Source organism: Macaca mulatta, chromosome 2 (genome assembly GCF_049350105.2).
Source record: "Macaca mulatta isolate MMU2019108-1 chromosome 2, T2T-MMU8v2.0, whole genome shotgun sequence".
Lineage (NCBI taxonomy): Eukaryota > Metazoa > Chordata > Mammalia > Primates > Cercopithecidae > Macaca > Macaca mulatta.
The window spans coordinates 197,848,290-197,875,202 of NC_133407.1; the positions used below are offsets into that span (position 1 = coordinate 197,848,290).

General features: G+C 34.9%; 1 protein-coding gene across 4 annotated transcripts in view; it reads left to right on the top strand.

Moving 5' to 3' along the window:
- GBE1 (1,4-alpha-glucan branching enzyme 1) overlaps positions 1 to 26,913 on the top strand; it is a 263,149-nt gene that overhangs the window by 170,533 nt on the left and 65,703 nt on the right. For all 4 annotated transcript variants that reach the window (NM_001266287.1, XM_077991016.1, XM_077991015.1 and 1 more), the window contains 2 exon segments: positions 3,300 to 3,410; positions 6,500 to 6,671. In NM_001266287.1, coding sequence (NP_001253216.1) covers positions 3,300 to 3,410; positions 6,500 to 6,671 — 283 coding nt within the window.

Genomic DNA, 26,913 nt, shown 5'->3' on the forward strand with positions numbered 1-26,913 from the left:
AGATTGTAAGTTCTGTAAAAGCAGTTATCATCTTCTATTTTATGTAATTATTTAAAATTCTTATTGTATCACCAAATTGGGTCCCCCCTTAGTTAATAAAACTAAAGTTAAAATAGTATTAGAACAAAACCCTTAGACACAGTGATTTTCCTCTACTTTTATAAGTGGTGCATTTAAAAACAATTCAATAAGTGGCTCCCATTTTCCTTACATGTCAATAAAACACTCAAGAGTTATTAAATCAGATGACAACTGTACTCAGAATGTATATGGCCTGCGATGTTGTCTACCCATACAGTATGAGTTAGATTAGAATGCTAGATTTTATTCATGTTTTTGTAGTTCAAAAGCAAATTATGTATCATTTCCTAGTTGTATTATTTCAAAATCATTAGTTTCAAATATCATTCTTAGTTTAATCAATTACTGAACAAATATTTGACTATCTAAATTATGCCAAATTTCTTGTATTTCCTTTCATTTTATTTTATCATTTTTGAGGTGTTTGTGTTAAGGTGATGTATGTGTCTAGTGAACTCATTCATTGATTGTTAATTCCACCAAATATTTACTGAGCACCTAAGATAAATATAGCTTCTTAATTAAACTTTTTTGAGATATTAGGATAATTGTAGATTCACATGTGGTTGTAAGAAATAATACAGTGAGATCTGGTATGCTCATTCATCAATTTTCCCCAGTCGTAACTTCTTGCAAAGCCATAGAATGATATTTTAACCAAGATACTCACATTGATATACTCAAGGTGAAAAACACATTCTTTGCCACAAGATTCTCTCATGTTGCCTTTAGAGTAACACCTACTTATTTTCATCTTGCCTACCTCTAATAACGCCTTAACCCCTGGCAACTACTAATGTGATCTCCATTCCTATAATTTCATCATTTCAAAAATATATAAACGGAATCATGCAGTTTGTGACCTTTCTGGATTGGCATTTTCAGTTAGCAAAATTTTCTTGAGATTATCCAAGAAAACCTCCAATGTTGTTACATCCAGCATTCTTGTCGCATGTATCAGCAGCATGTTCAACAGCCCTGAATAGCATTCCAAGGCAGGGGTATACCACGGTTTAACCATTCACCCATTGAAAAACCTCCAGGTTGTTTCCAGTTTATGGCTATTATGAATAAAGTTAGTGTATGCACGTATGTACTCATTTTTTATCAATGTAAGTTTTCATAAGTATGAGATAAATGCTCAAACACTACAATTACTGAACCGTATAGTTATTCCCTGTTTAATTTTTTAAGAAACTGCTAAACTGTTTTCCAAAGTAGCTGTGACATTTTACATTCCGACTGGTGATGTTTGAGAGACCTGCCTCTACACAGCCTCACCAGCATTTGGTGTTGTCACTGTGTTTTATTTTAGCTATTATAATCAGCGTAGAGCGATATCTCATTGTGGTTTTATTATTTTTTGAATGATTTATAATGCTGGATACCAAGCATGTGCTTATTTGCCTCCTGCATGTCCTCTTTGGTGAGGTCTCTGTTCATGTCCTTTAACCATTTCCTGACTTCATTGTTTCTTTACCGTTGAGTTTTGAGAGTTATTTATATAGTTTAGACTCAACTCCTTTGTCAGATGTATGGTTGACAAATTTTTTCTCCTAGTCGGAAGCTTGTTCTTTCATCCTTTTCATATTGGCTTTCCCAGAGCAATTGTTCAAACATTTTGATGAAGGCAGTTTATCATTTTTTCCCTTGTGTAGGTCTCTCTTTTGGTATCAAGTTTAAGAACTTTGACTCTCTTATGGTTTTTACTAAATGTTTTATAGTTTTTATTTTTTGTGTTTAAGTCCATGATCCATTTTGAGTTAAGTTCTGTGCAATATATACGGCGTAGCTCAAGGTTCTTTATCTTTCTCTTTTTACCCATGGGTATCCAACTCTTTCAGCATCATTTGTTGAAACATCTGCCCTCCTTCCATTGAATTGCTTTTGCCTTTTTGTCAAAAATAAGTCTGGCACATTTGTGTAGGTCTATACATTCGTTTCTTGTTGTTCCTATATCCAATTTACCGCAAACTTAGTGGCTTAAACAGCACAAATTCACAACGGTTCTATGTGTTACAAAAATGAAATGGCTTTTACTGGGCTAAAATCAAAGCGTAAGTGGGGCTGCATTTCTTCTGGAGGCTCTAAGGGAGAAGCCATTTCCTTGCCTTGTCTCACTTCTAAAAGCTGCCTATGTTCCTTGGCTCATGGCACCTTCCTCTCTCTTCAAAGCAGCAGTATACCATCCTCAAATCTCTCTCTTATTTTGACCCTCATGCCTACTTTTTAGACAGATTCTTGTGGATTAGGCTGCAAACATTTATGGATGGTTGCTCTTCTGCCTTCCACATTCTGCCCTCTGGTGCCCAAAGATTTGCACTGCAATTATGAGAACTGCTTATGTTCTCATAATTGTATGAGTGTGTTGCATTAAAGAAGGAGAGTAAATGTAGGACATAATGCTGAGGAACATTAGCCTTTATAGGACAAACAGAGGAAGAGAATTTACAGTGTGTCAGGAGTGGCAGAAAAAACCAAAACAGTATAAAACCATAGTTTCATAGAGAAGTTCATGGGCAGGAGATAGGACAGTGTCAATACATATAGCAAGTACCTACTTCAGAGAGAGCAATTACTAACTTAAGCTTAGACCACAAGCTTAACCTCAGCAAGTTCAGTTGCATAAAAGTATAGTGTTAGAGGGACAGAGCCAGACTGAAGACTGAATAGAAATTGAAATGCAGACACAAAATGTGTGGTCTGTTAAGAGGGTAGTTATTTCATGATAATTAGCTTTAAATTTTGAAACAGTTCTTGTTTTATCATTTTGTAAAAATGAAGTGAAACCCTCTTTTTACTAATATTTTTCGTATAAACAAAAAAAATGTAACAAGTGTATCTCTACCCTGTGCAAGTTATAGAAAGTCGTGCTGTGCAATAACACATTACTGTGGACATTAATCAAGAGGTAGCAGTTATTACAGAAAAAATGTTGCAAAGATCCTAAAGTATAATGTTTAAACTGTCTGGACAAAAGTGCACGCACGCACACACACACACACACACACACACACACTCACTCTACACCACTGTCATTTGGACATTCTGTATAAAAGCTGATTTCAGTAAAAGTTTAAACAGTGATAACTTTGCTATATGGGTGGGCTAATATGTGTATATCAAATACACTGATATAATGCATCCCTTCGGATTGGGATTTAAAATAAGAAAAGTAATGGTTTACTCAGAAGCTTATTTTTCTCTCTTTTGTCTAGCTACTTAAAGAGTTTAAAGATGAAGACTGGAATATGGGCGACATAGTATACACTCTCACAAACAGGCGCTACCTTGAAAAGTGCATTGCTTATGCGGAGAGCCATGATCAGGTAAATGAATATGTGCATAAATTCATTTCTTTCTTTCTCTCTCTCTCTCTTCCTCCTTCCCTCTCCTTAATAACATTTAAATAGAAACATACCAAAATATAAACCTCTGTAGTTACTATAATGTATGTGTGTGTGTATATCAATATGTATCTTTACAGGACAACTAGGTATATTGGAAAAAATGTTAAATTTGTAGATGGAGAAACGCCAGTTTCAAAATGCAGTGGTATGTTTGTCCTGCCAAACTATAATTAATAGATTATACATTGTAGTTGCAAGTATTATATGTTTTCCCTTGTCATGATGAAGAGTATTGGTGCTGGACCAGGGTTATTTTAGTTTCCATCTTAGGCTGCCATCTGGAGGTATTATTTTATGCTTTTGACGTGCATTCTTCATTTTCTCCCCTCAATCACTGAAGTCTGCTGCTAATTGACCTCCCTGACCCCTGTTCCTTCCAGCCTTAGTCTGTCTTCTCGAATACAGCCTAAGATATTTTCCAAAGAGGAAAGTTCATCTTGTCAACCCAGATATATTGGTCAAAGCCTATAATTCAAAGCCATTCCTATTTTGGCCCAAGCCGAAGTTTCCAGCATCATTCTCTGCCCAACTCTCCAAGCCTCCTGTTCTTCAGTACTTTGAAATCCCCACCCATTCCAAATAGGTCAGCTTTTTCCAATCTTGTGCTTTTCCCCCTCACATCTGCATCTGGGAAGTTCCTACTCAGACCTAATTGCCTGGCTCTGACATCACATTCTATATGAAGCCTTCCTTGGGTCACGTAGGGAAAAATTAGTTGCCCATCCTCCAAGTTACCGTGATGTTTTAGGAACAGAATTTTTTTTTCATTGTCTTTCTATTTCCAGCCTTTAGCACTGTGACTGATGCTAGTAATCACTTAATACATATTTTTTAAATGGAGAAGAAGGGCCACTTATTCAGTCATATTCATCCTCATACACATCAACATAAAATTTACTGTTTGTAGATTAAAATGTAGACAATAAAATGAAGTTACTTAAAGTATCTTTATTAAAAACTTGAAACTAAGTTTCTCTATCATTTTGGCCATTTAATGCAAACATTATTTTTTTAGGTGTCTCCTGTAATTGTTAAGAAAGTGTAAGTAGAGCAGGGGTTGGCTAACCAAGGCCCATGGGCCAAGTCCTACCTGCTGCCTGTTTTTGTAAATAAGGTTACTTGGAACACAGCCATGCTCATTTGTTTACATGTTCCCCTTTGTGTCAAAATGATGCATTTGAGTAGTTGAGACAGAGAAAGTGGCCCACCTTTAGAGAAACTTGATGACCTCTGAAGTAAACACATGTTAAATATTGCATCTTCCAAACTGGGGCTTTGCTTTCTTATCAACTTAAATTTATAGTATCCTTGTCCATAGAGCAGATAAGGTAAATACTTATCTAAAAAAGAAGAACCCAATCTAGAAAAGAATAATACTAGTTTAATAGGTAAGTGGTGGGGGTGGGGCAGGAAAACTCACCAAATACACAACAATTGGAAAACTACGATATATGCATAGATTATAGCTTTGTATTGCAGACTCCTTGAAGTTGCAGCACAGAGTGAATTCCCAGCATATGTTTATTTTGTATGAATGAAGGTAAACAAGTGAGTGGCATGAACAAATGGAAGATGAAACAGATTTCTTACATAACTTTCTACCTAATCTGTAAAGAAACAAATTTACCAAGAATTATTTCATACTTTAAAAATTCAGGTAATCCTGTCTCATATTTTCAGGAATTCTCAGGATAGCAGAAATAATGCAAGTTGCCTAGTTCTTTCTAAAAGCAAATGTACTTTGATTCTTAAGCCAGATAAAAAATATAAATGTATATGAATACATAAAAATGAATAAATAAACATATAATTTATAGTAAAAATGTTTGTGGATGTTATTTTAAACTTTTTAGATAAATCCTTAACAATTAAATTTGTAAACTTAATTTCACCAGTATCTCAACAGGATTTTAACTTAACTTAATTTCACCAGTATCTCAACAGGATTTTATAAGAGGGCAACTTGATATGAAAATAAGCTTTATCTATGAATCTGATCAAAAGTTATTAAAATAATTTTATAATAGAATCAGATTATAGAAATAAATAGTTACAGCTAAAAACATAATTAAAGAATTCAAAACAAGTAGGAAGGTGAAGTGTTTAAGAAGTAGTGATACAAATCTTACAACAATTTTTAAAGAAAAGTAATTTTAATTAAAGTAGGTTAAAGATAGAAAAGATTGTAAACAAAAATGTTTTCTAGAAAATGAAAAGAATTGTAATAGGGTACTGAGATTATGGGTTAATTTCTATTACACATTTTACTCTCTGTTGTTTATTGTTTTGTCCATCATGAACACTGCATTAGATGTTTTTAACTGTAAGTAATTCAGATTTTTTAGGAGGTCTCTCTTCTGTTACTCAGGGCATTTCTGAGTTACCTGCCCCAGTTAATAATTATTATGTTTTCAGGTAAAACAAACTAAATTTAGATTAAATGGCAAATAAAATGAGAAAGCAAATTTATGCTTAAATAAAAGTTCTCAACTTATTTTCTCTGCTGAGGGCAGGAAGGGACTATTATGATATAGTTACACACATGTAATATTACATTACTCATATATATGAGCAAAATAATATGTATACATTATATATATCAATGATTTTCAGAAACTTCTTTCAAAGCAAATAAAATCATCATATACAAATTGTTTAAAAAATCTATTTAATATTCTCAACATTATAATAAATGTTTCAGAAAATGTGAGGTGTCAGCTCAGATATAACAGATATTCAGGTACCTTATCATGAATCTTTCACCAACCTATTTTAAAAATAAAAATCAGTCCTGAAAACAAATGTGTTGATTTCTAACATATTTTACCAGCTTACCTTGAGCCTAGAAAATCACCAGTGGAAAATACCTGAAATTAATATTAACCTACACACTTCTTCTACAATGTTTCCTATCATTTGTAACCATGTGTTGTTCTATTGTAAGTCACAACTACTTAGCGCTTTTTTTTTTTTTTTTTCATTTATTGCCATTACTTTTATTTCTATAGGCATTGGTTGGGGATAAGACGGTGGCATTTTGGTTGATGGATGCTGAAATGTATACAAATATGAGTGTCCTGAGTCCTTTTACTCCAGTTATTGATCGTGGAATACAGCTTCATAAAATGATTCGACTCATTACTCATGGGCTTGGTGGGGAAGGCTATCTCAATTTCATGGGTAAGTGTGAGTTAAACACATATCCAATTTGTGTTTAAAATGTTAACTTATAATGAGATAAATCATGTAGAATATTTTGATTTGGCTTTTCAGATTTAGAATATAAAATTACAACTATTTATTTCATATACTATCATGTGTAAATTGCAAAAATAAAATTAAATCATGATAAGGTTATTGTTATATTAATATATGATACAAAAGTATAGTCTAAAAGCTGATATTTAATTGAATATTGCTGTCAAGTGGGCTTACCTATTTTTAACATCCAGAATTATTATTCTGAATTTAATCATTCTGAGTTAATGTTATTAGTATAATATTTGCACATTAAATCTAAGAAATATATAATTATTATAGTATAGTAAGCTAGTATTATTGGTAATCTTTGAGATAATTTTATACCAGTATACTTGTGTTATAAATGTGTAAACTTAGGTTCAGAGATATTGTGATGGACAAAAAGAAATTTATTTTTTTAAATAGAAAAATACGAATACTGAAAGGTCATTTTTGTCTGAAAGCTCTTGAAATAAAATATAAAAATTGTTCTGTTTGGTGAACAGCAGACATTGAAACATTCGAGTTTTAGGAAATTTTTACAGCTTTTAGACTAGAGAAAGACACAAAGACTGGGGAATACATACGAAAGGCTGATTTATTTTTCTACAGTAGAAGACTCAGGGTGGGTGGTGCCTCACACCTTTAATCTGAGTCCTTTGGGAGGCTGAGGGAGGAGGATGGCTTGAGGCAAAGAGTTAGAGACCAACGTGGGCAATATGGAAAAGCCCCATCTCTACCAAAGGAGAAAAAAAGAAAATGAGCTGGGTGTGGTGATACGTGCCTGTTCCCGAGCTAATCAGGAGGCTGAGGCAGAGTGATTGTTTGAGTCCAGGACTTTGAGGTAGTAGTAAACTATAATCATGCCCCTGCACTCCAGCTAAGGTGACAAAGCAAGACCCTATCTCTAATTTTTAAAAAGCCCTGGATCTTTGAGTTATTCACTTCTACTTGGAAATTTTTGTAAGAAATCTCAGATTGAACTTTTAAAAGCCTTTATTGTTTACTAACTGGAGGTTAGGAAGCCGACCCCAAAAAAGCAGACACAGATTTCATCTGTACTACCTGTACCTTTGGGTGTATCCTCTATTCTCAGGGTCACCGAAATTTGTTAACATCCGTAGCCTTCCAGGAAATGACCTTCCTGACTTGTGAGACTGCATCGCATCAGCCAGGTATCAGGTCAAGTTTCCTGGATGAACTTTGCAGTGATTGGTTCCATAAATAAAGTCAGCCTTGGTTCCTTAAAAGCAGTGGTTCTACCTGACTCAGTATGCATCATTCTCCAATGTGGGCACCTTCATAAGGCCTTAGTTATGCAACTCATTTGTTTAACTATATCCTGATGAATAAGTAGACTCTATGAACCTATGCAAATAACCATGTCACCATGTAAAGTAAGGAAACTGAGGACCTAGTGAGATATTTTAAATGCTTTATTTCATTTACAAAAGTACAAAATTACTGTAACCTACAGAAGGAAATCCTTATATATCTGTAAACTAAAACAATTTTTCAAAGAACCAAAATAAAATGGACACCTAGTTCACACAGGCATTAATCCTTGTAGCCCACTACATATGAAAATACAGAAATCCTGACTCAGTCTTTCGCTCTAGTCTGGAAGCTATGTAAGTGACGTCAACTCAGATGCCTCTACCAGAGTCTAGAATTTATCAGGAAGTACCTAATAGATTCCTTTTCCTGATGCTGTCCTTTGTTGAAGATATCAGATCTGGCCTGTGGTGCACAGCAGAGCCTCCAAGCAAGCATCAGAGTAAAACCAAGCTATCTGCACATGACAGAGATTTAATAGTCATGGCCAATGTAAAATTGGTAACTTGTCAATGAAGAAAGGCCTAATGATATTTTATAATGTGACCTATTTTCTTGATTTTTGGGTAGTGTCTTACCTAGGATAAAGTGTGTTCTGGAGAGCTAGGACATTGACAAATCTACAGAAACTTTATAAAATTTCAGAAATATTTATATTAATATCACTTTAAACTGTATCTTTTCAACTGAGGGCAGGCTGAGCGTCTATTCAGTGTTAGACACTCTTCTCATGGAACTTTCAATAGTAACAAAATATAACAAATATAGCTATTTCTACCATCTGTCTTTCTATGTTTATAAATTAACCATATTTATTATATCAAATATGATTTTGAGATTATACTTTCGTATAATCTTTTAATCTTTTGTCATTGAAACAAATACCTTCTAATATGTTCAATTCCATTATAGCAACTTAAATCTTTTTTCTTAGTATCTTACCTAAATACAGTGTTTCTCTACTAACTTTGAATTCGATAATCTTCTAATGGATAAATAATTTCTAATTACTGGTGGTGTTTTATGAAATTCAATATGTCCTCATGAGCTGTCACGATTTTAAATATATTTTTCCTTTTCTGATCATGGTCTGCTTAAAAAGCCTTCTGTGTGACCCGTATGCTCTCCACTTGACCTGTGAGCCTCAGAAAGCTCCCTCATGGGTCTCCCCCTTCATCACTCTGCTGCAGCTGTGTAGCTGCCTTTCCATTCATTGAGTAGACAAACCTTCTTCCACTGTGCACTCTATAGTTTTGCTGATCCCTACCTGGAATCATCCCACTCAACACTCCCTGCCATACCTGACCAAATCCTTTATTTTCAAGTGTCATTTCCTGAGGGCGTCTTCCGTAAAGCCTCAAACTAGTTTCATTTTCCGTACAATACGTGTTTATACGGTATCTCCTTACCTTTCATGGTATTTAAGAAATTGTACTTGGAAAACTATTAAATACATGACTTTTTAAGTAAATTTAATACCCAGTGAAAACAGTTGTTATTTGTGTTTTATTTACAATTTTATATATCTGGGAATTAGTACAGTATCTAGCACATCACAAGGCTCTCACAGTTTTCTTAAGATACACACACACGCACACGAGATATATGTGATCCACTGTTGACTGAAACGTTATCCTCCATCAAATGACTCTGCATGTGTATGTGTGTGTGTGTGTATGTATACATATATAGTATATATGTGTGTATGTGTGTGCATGTGTATGTGTGTGTATATGGAGTATTGCCTTGTAATACTGTTTTAGCATTAGTTCATTAACTGCAATAACCAGTTTTAGTTATAAGCAAGGTAATGTTTTTGAATGGCATATAGAAATTAATATTTAAAAAGAGCAGTTTAAGAAAATTTTCCAAAACTAAGAAGCAACTTGATTGTTTACTCCTTTTTTAGGCATTTCTAAACTTGCTAATTTTCTGGAATTTTATTTTTTATTTCCCTCCAGAAGGGAAACAGTGAGTCAAAAGAAATAAAACAACTATACATTTTTATACCATATGTTTTTATAAAAACATGTTTACGTAAATTTATTTGTCAGGCATTCAGATATATGTTCTGTTTGTCAAAAATCATTAAGATTAATGTAGATTTTTTCAGAATACCAGTTTGGCTGATTTGTTTTGTTTTGTTTTTGTCTTGTGTATTCGAATTTTGAATTTCAAAAAAAATGCTTTTACTCTGGTTATAGCTGTGAAATATTTACTATGCATTTTTGATTTGCTAGGTTATTTTGAAGGGTTTTAGGAAGAAATAGATTTGTATTTTTTATTCTTCTATCATATATACTTATATGAAATAATTGAAGATAGAAGGGGGATCATCAGACTAAATTATTTTTGTATTTTTATATCACTAATCATAGAAAGATAATAAATACTAATAAAAGTAAGTAACATTGACATAGCATTCTATACTTTATTTATTTATTTATTTTTTGAGACGGAGTCTCGCTCTGTGGCCCAGGCTGGAGTGAGCGGCGCCATCTTGGCTCCCTGCAAGCTCCACCCCCCGGGTTCCTGCCATTCTCCTGCCTCAGCCTCCCGAGGAGCTGGGACCACAGGTGCCGCCACCTCGCCCGGCTCATTTTTTCTATTTGTAATAGAGACGGGGTTTCACCGTGTTAGCCAGGATGGTCTCGATCTCCTGACCTCGTGATCCGCCCTCCTTGGCTCCCCAAAGTGCTGGGATTATGGGCGTGAGCCACCGCACCCGGCCGCATACTATACTTTCTAGAACACTTCATATCTATTATCTAACTGAGCATTCTATTTCTTTTTTATTTTTTATACCAGATATTTGTTCAAAAGAAACCTGGGGCCAAAAATTAAAAGAGTAATAAGGTATGCTACGTAGACTTTCTAAGTCCATTTTGCTAAAACTTCGACTCAGAGACATATAGGGACATGCCTCAGTTTGCACAACCGGAAAATTTCGGCAGCTGGTCAGTTGCCTTTTTCTTCTGATTTCCAATTTGAGAAAATTGGAATAAAAATTACTCTTAGATCAGTATCTGGATTAGTTAGCCACAAATACATGGTTTATGAATACTTTTTAGAAAAAGGGTAGAGCATAGTGATTAAGAATACTACTGGGTTGGCATCTATGCTTTTCCCTTTTTAGCTGTGTGATCTGGGTAAGATGCGTCAACTATGCCTTCATCGGCTCAGTGACAAAGTGGGTGCCTGCTTCATAAGATTGTTTTGAGGGTGAAATGACTTTCTACTGAATGATGCTGCTGAAACAGCCTTAGCTTTCATGTATGAGGAAGTCTGAGGGTTGCCTCAATTTGTTTTTATTTTTGGGATAAGCCAATATCATGTTGATCAGTTAACATTTATCATGAATTGACTGTTTCCTTTGTGTGTATATAATTATGTGTGTATATATGCATCAGATAGAGCATCAGATGAAATTTACTGTTTTTATGGTACCTGTGCACAGAATTTCTACACACACACACACACACACACACACACAGAGAGAGAGAGAGAGAGGGAAAGAGAGAGAGAAGGCAAATTGACTTAGGGCAAATTCAATTTGAAAATTTAGTGTATTTGAGGTATATATCAATTTAAACTATAAATTTAATATATTCATAATGCATTATAAAATGTATTTTAACACAGTTTATAAAATTTATTTATGCTTAAGACACTTATATGTATCTACGATATATCAGGTATTACTAAGTGGTATATATTCAGAGATGAAAAATAGTTCGTGCCCTCAAGGCCTTAAAACCCAAAAGGCAATACAGGCAAGTAACAGACAGATATCTTTATACTAATGCATGCACTAGGTCAGTGATACAGGTAAGCAGAAAATGCTGTGTAAATATGTAGGAAACTTGTTTTGGAGATTGTTGGTGAAATACATGAGATGCTTTAGCCAAACCAACTTGGAATAGGAAGCCACAAGAAAGTTATGTATGAGATCAGTAAAAGTCTAAGTAAGAGCAGACTTGAAGCAATTGACTGATAATTTGAGATTACAGCCAGTTAAGATTATTAAACTTCAAATCAATGAAAAAAACTGGGCCTAAAGAAAAGAATTTACATGCCATTCTGATTGGTAAGTTTAATGAAAAGATGCGTTTCAATCACTTTAAATCACTTTAAAATATTGTTAACTCTTCAGTTAGAACTATTATCAGTGGTTATGTGGCATTATGTTGTTTTTTTTTAAATAATCATTGGCAGAGTATGTTTCATATTCAAAAATAAATATAAAATAAAACATGTCAACTTTATGCATAGGATGACCTCAGTGAATGTATTTTGATTAGCTTTCTGGAGCTTATTTGGTCATCATGGAAATGCTGTCCTTTCCTAATTCAGTCAGCTGAGGCAGAGGGATTAGTCATATGGCCTTAATACATGACCTCAGGCATGTTGCTATGGACATGCTGGTTTAGGCAGGCAAATTGACTACTATACCCAGTGATCACACTAGGGAAAAAACACCAACCCAGATACTGTAATATTAATTCCATATAATATGAAAATAAGGGCATTAAAGGATTTTCTTATTAAACACTACATAGAATTATAAAAAAGAGAAGAAACCAAATATTATATTCATTTTAAATATATAAACATATACAGACATTTTGAAATATCAAGTAAAGCATAAATTAAAATATAAGAATTAAGAACATATCTTCCTGATTTAAATATTGACAGGAAAGTTAGAATGTAATTTTAAGAATCTGCTAGCTAAACAGAATTTAAAAATTAATCATAAATTTGAAAATGAAATAATGTCTAATGGCTTTTTAAATGGGAATTTAAAAATTAACCTGCTTAAAAATCTTGCTATCATTGAGACATTAATGGTATTCTGTGAAACATTTTCTGGCTTCTCAGAAAGATCTTTGTAACTTTGTACTACATTGGGCAATACAAACGAGAAAGTTATACTGGACAGCTAAATCCACATGTTTTCTTCATTCTTTTATTAGTCTATTTTCATACTGCTGTAAAGAGCTGCCTGAGACTGGGTAATTTACAAAGGAAAGAGGTTTAATTGAGTTACAGTTAAGCATAGCTGGGGAAGCCTCAGGAAACTTAATCAAGGCAGAAGGTAAAGGGGAAGCAAGGCACCTTCACAAGGCTGCAGGAAGGAGAAGTGCCAAGCAAAGGTGGAAGAGCCCCTTATAAAACCATCAGATCTTGTGAGAACTGACTGTCACAAGAACAGCGTGTGGGAAACTGCCCCCATGATTCTGTTACCTCCACCTGGTCTCTCCCTCGACATGTGGGGATTATGGGAATTACAATTCAAGATGAGATTTGGGTGGGGATACAAAGCATAACCGTATCAGTTCTCAAGTAATCAAGTCTCTTATCTGATTCCTTTAAGAATCTTTTTAAAAAAATAACCTTTAGGTTTCTTTATGGGTACTGCAGTCTTTTTTAGCAATGGCTTACTGCCAGTTTGGTTTCAAAAAAAAGTTGTTTTGTTTTCCACCCTGGTTTAACTCCTTCTTTAGTTTCATAAAGTACAGGTACAGATTCAAATGTAGAGTGACCTGAATCACTTTTAGTACTGTCATGTTAATATTCCACTTCTTCAGAATACCTTTGAACTAAAGTAAAAATTATTCTTGGAACAGAAGCTTTACTTTCATCAGTTGTCATTTTCTTCTTCCTCATGGGGATTATAGTGTTATAGAAGAGGACTTTTTAAATGAGTAACACTTCACTCTGAAATGTAATGCTTTTTGTATGACTCTCCAAGTATACCTGGAAACATAAATGATTCACATTTCTCATTTAAAAAAATACTGAATTATCAGTTAGATAAACAAAACCAGCAACATTTCACTTCTGTAATGTAGCTAAGTGCTCCAGATAACTGAAAACCTGTCTTGTCATCATAAAACATATTCCCCGTGACATCAGATGTTAACACATAAGTTTACATATCAGAAGAAATCTGGAATCAACTGAGCCCATTGGTTTATTTGTTTGCTCATTCATTCCTTAATTCATTCAAATCAAACTCATTTCCCTGTCTGACAGAGAAAAGTAATAAAAGGAGGAAATAAGTAAAAAGGTATATGAGGAGCTGTGTGTGCAGATAACGCTCTGGGAAATGATGTAGGAAGTCAGACTCCTGGAATTCTGTCTCTTTGCCTATCTTTCCACCTCAAATTTACCTCCTTTTTCCCTCCATTTTTTTTTTGTTTGTTTCAGAGTAATATGTTGCTTTTCCTGTTAAAGACTTTAGATCCTGAGTGTATACTGTCTTGACTTTAAAAGCCTAATTCCTACCATTAAAAGCAATCATGTTATCATTATCTTTTATACAGGGCACTTGGTAGAAAATAAAAATGGAGTTATTTTTCCACTTTCCAGCATTTATGGGGACACGTTTACAAATATAATTATGTTTATGGTTTTTTAGGCTCTTTAGAAACCCATACCTTCTTTTATTCTAACTGAATTAAGAGAATTAAGAACTAGTGGTGTTCCAATTCAGACTTTTAAAGGCATACTATATACACATGATCAATGAACTTATAATGCAATGCCCACCCCTTTATGAAGGCCTGTAACATCGTTTATGATCCAACTACTGCCTACCTTTCCACCCAGATATTTCTGCCTCCTAGTTCTTGAGTACTAAGTTACAATTACACCAGTCTCCAATTTCATTTCCTGATACAAAGGAAGTAAAAAGTAGGCAGGCATAAAATCATAAAGATCATGCACTTTTTGAAAACACATGTGGTGACTTTATGCAACTTTACTTTGTGTGAAATCCATCAACCTTCATCTTCTCCCTCTTAAGATTTGGGAATATCTTTCATGCTTGGAGATTCATAACATCTTGCTCACACTTATGGGAAACATCTGAAATTTTAGTACAACAATCATATCCTGGGAGCCAGTAAATCAATTATAAGTTCTGAATCAGTGTTGGCAATCAGGATACTTTGAACAAATGGTACAAATTCTTAATCCCATGGATTTATGTAAAATATGTCAACTGCATGTTTTTAAGAATTTTTTTCTAATTTAACATTCTGTTTCTTAGGTTAATTAGAAGTTATCACTGTAAAAGAAACACCTAGCGACTCATATGTTTTAGTGTGAAAATTACTATTGTCTTTGGCTTTATAAAAATAAGTAAGCAGGCCAGGCGTGGTGGCTTACACGTGTAATACCAGCACTTTGGGAGGCTGAGGCAGGTGGATTACCTGAAGTCAGGAGTTTGAGATCAGCCTGGCAAGTTAAATCCCATCTCTACTAAAAATACACAAAATTAGCCAGGTGTAGTGGCAGGCACCTGTAATCCCAGCTACTCGGGAGGCTGAGGCAGAGAATCTCTTGAACCCGTGAGCTTAGAGGTTGCAGTGAGCCAAGATCATGCCATTACACTCTGGCCTGGGCAACAAGAATGAAAGTCTTGAAATTAAAAAAATGAAATAAAATAAGCAAGGAAAAGTGGCAATTATTTTCTTTATTGGAATTCAATGTTTGAAACAGTTTTTCAGTTAAGTGTTTACTAATGTGTTTTATTTGTATAATAGATACTCCATCTGCTCTCTCATAGCTGTGGTCATGACTGCTAGTTTTCTCCATTAACACTTTTCCTCCAAATTTTAACTGGGTACATGGATGCCCAGAATAACAAGCACATTCCCGGGGTTGTCTGGAAGCCTGCTGAGGTCATGTGACCAGCAGTTACTGCCAGTAGGATGTTAATGGTAGTGCTGTATGTGCAACTACTGGGCCATGCTCTTAAATGGCAAGGCATCTGTCCCCTTGCCACATCTTCTCCTACTCACTGGCGGAGTACCATATCATGCACATGGCAGAACAACAAGGTCAAAAAATATTAGCTGGCCTTTACATATTGCTATGTATTACTGCTATAAGAGAAATATTTCTAAATGGCATATTTCACAGTTTACATGTCCTATAACATTTTTTATCTTAGCGCTGAAACCAAAGTAAAATTTAATTCCTAATGTCCTACATTTAAATTAATTTTTTAATTCCCCTATTGTTTACCCTTATTAATACAAATGTCAGTAATAACTATACTCAAAACATTAAAAAATTAGTTTTCAAATGTAATTTGGACATTTGGGAAACATTACATTTTTATCATATAAATATAAATGTTCCATAAAACAGCTGTGTCACTAGTGAATTGAAGTAACATGTTAAGTATAGCTCCTTTCTAATGTTCGTCACATACTATTCCTTTGGTATTTTTTTTAGATCTTTAAAATGTCAATTCATATTTTTGGGAGTGGTAGCTGAAATGTTTATGGCATTTTAATAGTCAATAGTTTCTCCTGGATAGCTCACAATCTGGTATAAATGTTATCTCTCCATTTATATATGTGTGTGTGTATGTATATATAGACACACACACACATACTCATATATGTCTTCACATATACTCACATGCATATACACACACACACATTCATGTCTAACACAGATATAGACACACAATATTTTTAAAGTATTTTTTCCTCCCTTAAGTCAACCTTTTAAACAGTCCTTAAAGCATTTGGGAACTTTTGGAATGCTTGCTTTCATTCATTCATTCATTAACTCAGATAGTTACTAAGTATACATTTCGTACTAGGAATTGTTTCAGTTACTCTACTAAATGCTTGAGATGCAAAGTGGTCAGGATAAATACAGTCTCTTTCCTCAGGAAGCTTAATTTCTGTTGGGGCAATAAAGAGAAATGGCCAAAAAAAAAAAAAAAAAAAAAAAACTGCAAATGATAAGTGACACAAAGAAAACAGAAATATTGTTAAAATTGAGAATACAATTTTGGGAGGCTGAGGCAGGTGGATCACTTGACGTCAGAAGTTGGTGACCAACCTGGCTAGCATGATGAAACCCCATCTCTACTAAAAATACAAAAATTAGCTTTGCATGGTGGCACGCACCTGTAGTCCCAGCTACTTGGGAGGCTGAGGCAGTAGAATCACTTGAACCTGGGAGGCAGAGGCCTGCAAGTCAGAGCAAGACTCCATCTCAAAAAAAAAAAAAAAATTGAGAATCCAAAGATGGCTGTAAGCTAGATCTTTAAATATTGGAAACATATTTTGTAAAGATCAAAGACAAACACTCTCTAAAGAGAGGTTACAGAATGTTCAAAAGCTCAGAAGGGGGAAAATGCTTGGGGAATTCAAGGAAATGAAAGGAGACTAGTGTCACTGTAACTTAGTACTCAAGAAATAGGAAAGGCAGGCAGGAGTTCGATCATAAAGGTCATTATAGGTCTTAGTATGGAAGTGGACATTGCATTATGGCTTCAGATGCATTTTAAAGACAGTCATATGAAGGTGCAATCTGTTTGGCAAAGATAACTTTTGTTGCTTCTTAAGGATTGACTAGGCTAAGAGTGAATGCAGAGATAACCACTCAGGAGGTGGTTGAAGTAGTCAAAAGAGTGACAATGATAGCAGTGGAGATAGAAAGAGGCAAAAAGAATCAAGACATAATTTTGGAGGTAGACTTAATCAAGAGTCTTAGTAATAGTCTTTGGCCATAAGACAAAGGGAGGAATCAAAGAATGGCTTCAGGTTTTTGGCTTAAGCAGCCATTACCTGTTGGTACCACTTTGTATGAAACAAATAAGTCTACAGTCAGGTTAGCAGTGAAGCTGAGGAGTTCAGTTTTAGGTATATTATCTTCATGTTTCTTTGAAATACTCAAATGAAGTGGCAAACAGTTTGAACTCAGATGAATAAAATTGGGATTTCTCAACATATGAATTTTGCTAGAGCCATGATACTAATGAGGTCAGCTCCTGGAACTGAGAACCGTGAACCGGGAAGAAAAGAAAGTCCAGAGTCGATCCCAGAGGAACACTGATATCTCAACAAAGAGAAGGCATAAAAGCAGACTGAGAAGGAATGATAGGGCAAAAAGAAGACATATCCTGAGATTTCAACACCATGAAAACCAAAATATAGTATTTGAATAAAGAGGAGATGGCCATCCATGGTGAATGATGCTGAGCAGCTGAATGAAATGAGGACAAATAAATTGCCAGTGGTGAACTAGACAAGAATGATTCTAAGGGGATGATGAGCGTGAGAGCCAGAATGGAGTGGGTTTAAAAGTGAAAGTCAAGTAATGCTTTTGCAAACAGCTCTTTTGAGGTGTTTGTCTAATAAAGGCAGCAGATAAATAAGATAGCAGTTGGAGTGGGATCAAGAGAGGTTTGTTTTCTTATGAAACATAAGAACATGTTTGTGTTCAGAAAAGGCCTATTCAGAGGGGATGATTCCGTGGTGAGAGCAAGATCAATGTAGAAGGGAAAGGGGCTGCCTAAAGGAGAACTGTAGTTCCAAAGCACAAGTAGAGAGGCAAATGTTTATCAGAAGTCCTTCTCCCCAGAAAAAAGGCAAAAATGAATACAGGTGCAGGTTGGTTGTAAGTGGGGTTTTGTGAAGATGAAAAAGTTCATGTTTGATAACTTTTATATTCTCAGTGAGATTATCATTTGAGAGCAAAAGGAGGAAGGAATAAGAGAGGTTTGAAAAAAGAATAGAAGGTATGAAATAGACATCTCTAGGAGTGAAAATACGAGAGAACTATAGTAGCATGTCCAGGTAATGTTGCGTGTTCGTTAGATATTTGTAATCAGGAGTACAAATTGATCCAGCTTCTTGGTTGTGTGCTTTTTTTCCTAGAGGGCTAGTGTTGATCAAGGATGGTAGTTTTGTCAGGCACCTGTCAAAAAAAAAAAAGGAAAGATTTTGAAAGTACTAGCAAATAACTAACATATTAAAGAACCAATAGACACTTGGTTCTCAAAATTGCCTGTACGTTGGAATCACCTGGGGAGTTTCAAAACCACTGACGTCTTTGACAAATACCTAGAAATTGTGATTTAATTGGTCTTGGCTATGGCTCGGGCATTGAAAAAGAAGAATTTTAAAATGATTCCCTGGTGATTCTTAAGGCTAGGAAGTGAAGAGAGAATTTTAAGAGGTCGTTAAAGGTATAGGAAAGTTCTCCTGTTTTAGAACAGAAATTATAGTGAGCACAGCGAGAGGATTTTGGAGGAAGAGAAGAGAAGTTCAGATTGTGGTATGTGGTGAGTTCAACTATCAGTGCCTGGCCGGGAGGCTGAACTTGGATTTCCCGTAACAAACAAAGCAAACCCCAATGGGGCTGCTGCTGGGTATTACCGAGAAGCTTTCTAAAATATATTTTCATCAGTAAATAAGGTTTAAATCAGAAGCCTTTCTGCCTTCCTTATATTTTATATATATATATAGATTTGTATATAAATATATACAAAATGTGTGTCAATAGATTTATATACAAACAAAAATCATGGCAATAGAGAACAAACTATTTTTTGTTTATAATGTAGGTCATCTGACATGTGTACATATGGTTTTCCAGCTTTCTTGTTTAGGACTCTCATTATCATGATGTTATTCTAGTTTCTGTAATGAGTGATACCTGTGGAGAAAGAGGCATAATTACCAACTGGCAATTTTCTCTCTCAGCAGTATTAAGAAATTTCCATTACTAAATTTAAAGGATTTTCTCAATATAATTATATTGTATTTTGACATTTGAAAATTCTGTAGGACATTCTTTAATGAGTATGTTACATTCTCCCCAAAGCCACAGGGGAAGTCAGATGGATTTTGTCCTAAGTGTCAGTCTGCATTTGTTGATCGCTACATTAGACTTCAGTATAAAATGTGTGATCTTACTTCAAATCTTCCATCTGTGGTTGTTTAGTGTCAAACTTGTAAATTCTTCTATTTTTCTGATTGATAGGAATACAATAAAGATTTAAATGTCTTCCTGCTAAGTGCTGGAATTGAGGCAGTTATAGAAAGACAAAATACACTCTCCTGAACAGTGGGAGTGCTAATTTTTGGCATTTTCTTTTAGCTTGTTGAGGCAAGTTTACTGAATGTAACATGACTCATAGAAGTCTGTAAAACTGAGCTGTGAAAAACTGCAAAATTCTCAATATGAGCAGTTGTAAATGGCTTGAAGCTCTGTTAAAATGCTCAGAGATACAAATAGCATATATTCCAAATGGCACAGACTTAAAAGCAATGGCCCTGATTTGATTCACGGCACATTGTTAACCAAGGTTAGGTGGCATTTAATGAGATCCTGCCATGAGCATGACATTGCACTAGGAGTTAAGGAAGTGCTGCTACAATTACCTGGGGAGCTTTAACATATTGAAGCCCAAGAGCCTGACCCCAACCATTTGAGACAGAATTGCTGAGTGTAAGGCTCTGGCAGTAGTTGTTTTGAAAACTCACACCAAATGATTTTAATTCATGGAGGTACAACATAGAGATCCACTGATGGAAGAACATGCAAAAATGAAGGTTGAGCCAGAGACAGATTGACCTGGGTTGTGCTGGAATCACTGGAAGCCAGGCAAGAGAATGTCTTTAGCCCTCTTTCCCAGGTGATTTAAATGCCCACTACTGGAAAAACTCCTGCCAGGTTAGCTTTCACAAGAGCCATTTCATCTCAGATCCTTCCTGATAATCATAACCTTTGAGAAGAGTCACTTTAGAGAACATTGCTTATGTAACTTACCCACATTTTTTTCTACCCACCCACATTTACCAAACTGAATACAGAAAATCTTTTACAAATATAAAAAGATTATACTAATATTCTGGAGACAAAAAAAGAACCATCTGAACCGAACTATCTCCAATTCTTTCAGTCTTGGTCTCAGGATAGGATGCCGCGGAAATACTGCTACCTTTCTTCCTTTGGGATATTTGTGATTGTCAGTGGCTGTGATGGTGACTCCTTTTGAATTTCTCCTCAGTTGGGCTGTATCCAGCTGAGGACCTTTTAAAGATGGAGGGGGAGCCATAGGAATATACCCACTGCAGTGTCCAGGTGTGACCAGGTGCAGATATTTTCTGTTTTTCATACATGTAAGCTAGGTCCACCTCTGTTCTCATGCCTCTGAGGCAATGTCTGTGTGAGGATGGACATTGTATCCTCACATGGAGAAATGGACAGAGATGCAAGAAAGTGTTCCTTTAAATTTTGAGCCTTTTTATGAAGGTGTTTTTCTCATTTGTGATGTAAGAGCCCTTAGGACTTAATCACCTCCCAAAGGCCACATCTCTTAATGCTGTTCCATTGGTGATTAAATTTCAACAGGAATTTTAGAGGGGACATTGTCATTTAAACCATAGCAATTCTATCTATCTATCTATCTATCTATCTATCTATCTATATCGATCGATCAATCGATCGATCTATCTCCCTGCCTCCCTCCCTCCCTCCATTTCTCCCTCTCTCCCTTGCTGAATGTATTCATTATCCACACAACTTGGCTTAGAAGGATACCTATAGTATCTAAACCTCTCCAGCTCCATTGTTAGGTTATAGACAATTGAGTTTGCAGAGCGGAGGTACGGTGTACTTTAACAATTATATAGAAATATATACATTTTTATCAAGCCTTATTTATTACTTAATTACCTAGCATTTTATAAGTACTTCAAAGTTTCATTTTCTAACCATGAGCCCCAGTGACTCACAAAAGATTCCTTTAAATACAGGGAACTGGATAGGTCACCTTCAAGGGCTGGTCAGAGGAATAGATTGCTACCCTAGGAATAAAGATACATTAATATATAATGGGCACTAATTCCAGCCTTGAGTCTGTAATTTGTTGTTACATCTTCAATTAAGCCTTCCCTTGATTTGATCCCAAAGACCCACCTGAGTGAGAGCCTCACTTTATTGTTGGACATGCAAGTAAGTGAATAGCCCTCCCCTTTCCCCCACATCACCCTACAGAGTACTATGGTATGGGTTTCCTTCACAGTATTTCTGCCGTGTTGTTAAGTTCTTAAATCATCTCTCACCTTCACTAATTCTCGCCTTTCTAATTTTGCTATATTAGTAGTGCTTGTTATTTGGCTCACAGCCACTTAGCACACTTTTTGTAAGTTTCTAGAGGTTACCAGAAAACCTACAGATCTTCTTTCCAAAAAGAATTTATCAGAGGCTTCATTTTAGCTCAAAGACTGAATACCTGACTCTGCCAGTGTTATCCATGCAGGCTGGGAGAATCCATAGGCTGAAAAATGTCATTGATGATGTATTGTGAAACTGGTGAGCTATTTGACTGTCATCTCATAGAACCTAGTGATGAGTGCTCTAAACACAGATATTTTGCTCTGGCAACCTTTCTCCGGAACAACTCGACAATAGGAGACTAAGAGTTTAAAAGATGAACTTCTCTGCCTCTAAAATTTTAGATTATTACCTGAATCCTTACTTCTCCATCCCAACATGGCCTACCTCCCATTAAAAAAAAAAAAAAAAAAAAAAGATGAAAGTGACCTATGCATACTGTCTCAAAATAGTAAAGAGAATCTCTCAGTTACTTGAAAAATACAGTTAGTTTTCATTTTTCCTTCTCACTAAGAGAGACAGGTTTCTCTTTGGCGATATATATATTTTTTGAGAGGTTGAGGGGATACAGATTATTTTGATGACTTGTCTCAACTTGACAGTCTTTTAGCACCCTACTACTCTAAAAATGGCTATAATTTCTTGAAAATTTACTCAGAGAAAGGCAGTACACTGAGTGCTTTACATATAATATCTCTTTTAAAACTTTGTCATACCCCTGAGAGGTAGATAAGATTCCCTTCTCTTCACATCTAGGGAAATGTAAGGTTAAGTGGCTTTCAGATTTATAAAGCAACCAGAATTTGAACCCAGCCGGTCTGTCTCCAAAAGGTAGGCTCTGCATCACTACCCTGTATAAGACAGTAGTGTTATTTTGCCTGAAATGAATGCTAATGTTAGTAGTGGTGTTGGTGCATCTCTAAGTACAGTCATTCATCCAGAGGAGATGCTACAAAGAGGAAAACAGCAGATCAAATGTTATATTGTGCTGTGGTCTATCAAACAAATCAAGGGAGAAAGTAATTTGTTTCTAAATTATGAACCAATGTTACAAACTACTTAATGGTTCTCTTTGTTTACTTGTGATGGTTATTTCTTCATTCTACTCTAATTTGTCACCTACTGCTGAGCTGGGCACTATCCTAGGAACTGGGTCACAGAAGAGAACACTTAGTCTTAACTCAAGGAGCTCACTCTCCAGAGAGGGAACAGAGCAAGACAGATGCAAGTGTGTTGGGTAATAAATTTCACCTTCAAGATCTGCATATAGCACTGTGAGTACTTCAAGAAGAGCATGAAACCAATACTTAGGCAAGGAAGTGGCAGGCGGTGAAGAAAGGACTAGTTTGGAAGAAGAGGTTAAGTTTAAAGTATCCCTTTCACCTCCATCCTGATCCTCTGTGTAGTCCCATCGTTGAAATGGTGGCTACACAACTCTAAGAAGGTGAAACAGAATGAGGGCCATACTAATTGAGATCATGAATGATGAGATAAAAGGCTGAACTTAGAAGCAGAGGCCAGATCATAGAGGGCTTTTGAAGGGTTTTGCAGGAGATTGGCACGGTCAGATCCACAGTTTAGATATGTTACTTGATTGATAATGCAAAAGACGGATTTGAAGGGGCTGTCACCTCAAACTAAATACAGAAATGAAAGACCTTTTGCCACCAGAATTCTTTCATATTGGTTTAAAGTTGTGGGTCTAAATTCTTTCCACACTCGTCACTTCAGTCAGTAAATTTTATATACCGCCACTCTGGATGAGTTTGAAATCACCCACTTCATTTTTTTAAAAAAATAAGATCTCGCTAAAGATTATGAAGGAAATAAAGTTTCTGTTTTCCAGGGCCTCACTAATGCTAGGAACCCTCTGTTGACTCAAATAAAAGAGATATTCGTTAACTGTGCCTAATTTATCGTGTACAAAATAAAATACCATTACATTATTTCAGGTAAATTATTTTTGCTGCATATTTGTATTCTAGGTGATCAAATACTAGAAAATTGTTTTAGTCTATGAGACAAGAGTTGTGTTTCTTTGTACAAGTTTGAATCATCTTCTGCATTGTATTTCACAACTCAAAACTGACACAGCTACTTGATTTAAGCAATTTTAAAAACATAAGGTAGTATAGGTATAACATGTTATGTGTTATCATTGGTAATTTTTTTTTTAATTTGGTGTTTGTAAACTGAGTAATTATAGGTACAATTGAAAAATGTGTTCATTTTTTAAGGAATTTTGTAATACAGCAAAAATACAACCTGATTTATCTTTTGTAAAAAACATTTTATATAACTATGTTTCTTAAAGTAAGTTGTACCCATGGAAGTATAAGTTATAAATGAGAAAAAAACAATACTATAACTTTTAAAACCATAAACAGTTCTGTAGAAATGCCTATAATACTTGTCTTTCCTCTAAAAATACACTTAGGAAATATATCTACAATTAACAAAAAAGATTGTACTATTAAGCTTAAAAATATAAGCCTAATTTCAGTTTTTACAAAGGAATTTTATAGCATAAGAGAACCCAGAAACAGCTTTTCAACTTTGTTTGCACACAATTGTCTAATAGACTCTTCCAAGTTAGATCTAATAAAGCCAAATGTGATAGGTGCTTGAGCTTCACCAACACACACAAAACCATCCTTCAGAGATACCATTTTGAAATATACAGAGATGACCATGTGGAGATGAAAAGATGAAATGACAAAGATGAGTTAGAAAGCCTAGGTAATGCATACCTTTTCAGTACTTGAATCTTTTATACATTATGTTTTTATTTTATGTGGGTCATAGATAAAACTTCCATGGTATACTTGATAACAAATTGATAAAGCTGGCAAGTAAATTTATTATGAAATTGTTATACTGAGTTATTTTTATAGTCTTTCCTTCCCAGCATAGTAGTCAGCTGTATTATCACCTTTCTATAAACAAGAAGACATTCAGATATCTTAGATTATTCCAATATGTTTTTTATAGTTTAGTAAGAAACATTATCTGATCTATGTGGTTAAAAAGGTTATTTTAAAGTACTACGACTTTCTCCACATTTAAAATTTTATTTGCCTTTTTGTTATAATGTAGAAATGCTGTGCACTTAAAAATTTTTTTTAAAGATCAGCTTATTTTATACCTACCTATAGACTAAAATTGTGGTATGATGAGAACTTAATTATTATGTGTTGAACAAATAAACATTCATAAGCCTGGTGCATTCTGAGAAATCCATTTATTGACTTTTTAGAGGACGTTTTATTTATTAAAGCAAGACTCTCATGAAAGCTATGTGAACATAAGATCTCTCTCTTTGTTTCTTTCTTTTAATTAGGATATTTTAAAATCCTTTGTGTATGGACTGTACTGTAAATGAGGCCAAATAGATACTAGTAGAATAAATGAAAAGTTGAACATGTTATTTTGCTTGCAACATTGGAAAGCTACTATTTTGTTATTCATTAGTCATTCCAAGTATTTTTGGAGCAGACTTTTCTGATAGCTCCTAAAGAGAGTTTGATGGTATACTCCTTTTGTATGCCCTTTGAAGAGGTATAATCAAACAATTACTTGATTACCTGATGCAGGCAGAGCACCTCCTCTACACGTAAAGCACAATGTATAAACCCAATTCCAGCAACGTGACTATCTTCAAGTGTATATCATCTGTGCATCCTCAGCAGGGTGATATCAACCCCAATAGGGGCAAAAATTGATTTTTCTGGTAGAACAAATAAAACCTTAGATATTACAATAGTGTGTGGCTCTCCAGAGTGCCACAGCATATAAACAGATATGCAGTAGTATTTGGAACATCAAAACTTCATGGAGTGGTTACAATTTGGAAAAAAATGCCTAAAGAGGCTTCTACAGGGTACGTGAGGGAGTAGGTAGGGAGGATACATAATGAAAAACGGATTGAGAAACACTGCATTATTCATATTGTCATTTCTGGGCCTTCTACTCAAGGGTTGCCCACTAGAGTCTGATTACCTCAAAATAGTACCTTAATGGTAATTGTTTCAGTTTTCTAGTTTGATGTGTAAATTCTTCTTTTAGAGCAGAAGGGTAAGATTTTAGTCCCAGCCTAGGCATTCACATTTTACTCAATGTTCTACTTTGTAAAATAAAACAAAGACTTTGTCCTCATATTGTTCCTTACATTGGCATTGAGAACACTTACTCTCTTGAAAATACTTCTCAAGTAGCTAGAAGTTAAGATATGTTTTACTAGTTTGAAAATGAAAAAAACTCTCAATGACTGCCAGCCTACTTCCAACTTCATTCCTTTATTCTTCCTTGCTTTTCCTCCTTCTCTTGCCAATATATGCTGCCCCCAACTAAATGAGGGCAAGAGGTGCCTGAGCAAATGTAACATCAAAGGCCAGGCAGCTTAAGATAAAGAGCTGATACTTTTAAATTCTAATTTTCTTTCCTACAGACACCCATCACTTTTTGAGTAAAAGACAAGGACATCTGTGCATTTTAATCAGTTGACTTCAAGGTCACATATTTAAATTATAAAAAGGTCTAATATAGAACTATTACTATATGGATATAATGAAAATTATTTTTTAGTGAAGAAAATAATCATTATACACATTAACATTTAATATATTGAAATCTGTAAGTTTAAGCATGGTTTTGTTTCCTACAATCAGTACCTTGGGTACACACAAGACTTGTTTCCTGATGAGTCACAAATGTTTTCATAACTGCTGTCTTGTTTTGTCATGGAAAGATCAATTGTAAGAAGCTGATATAATTATTAGGAATTAAAGTTAGAAAACTGAATTTTTGAATTTTGCTAATTAGCAGACATTTTGCTATTTTCTGACCCTTAGCAAAAAATGTTTTATAACAACCAGAATTTCCTTTGCAACTTGATGAGAGAGAGAGA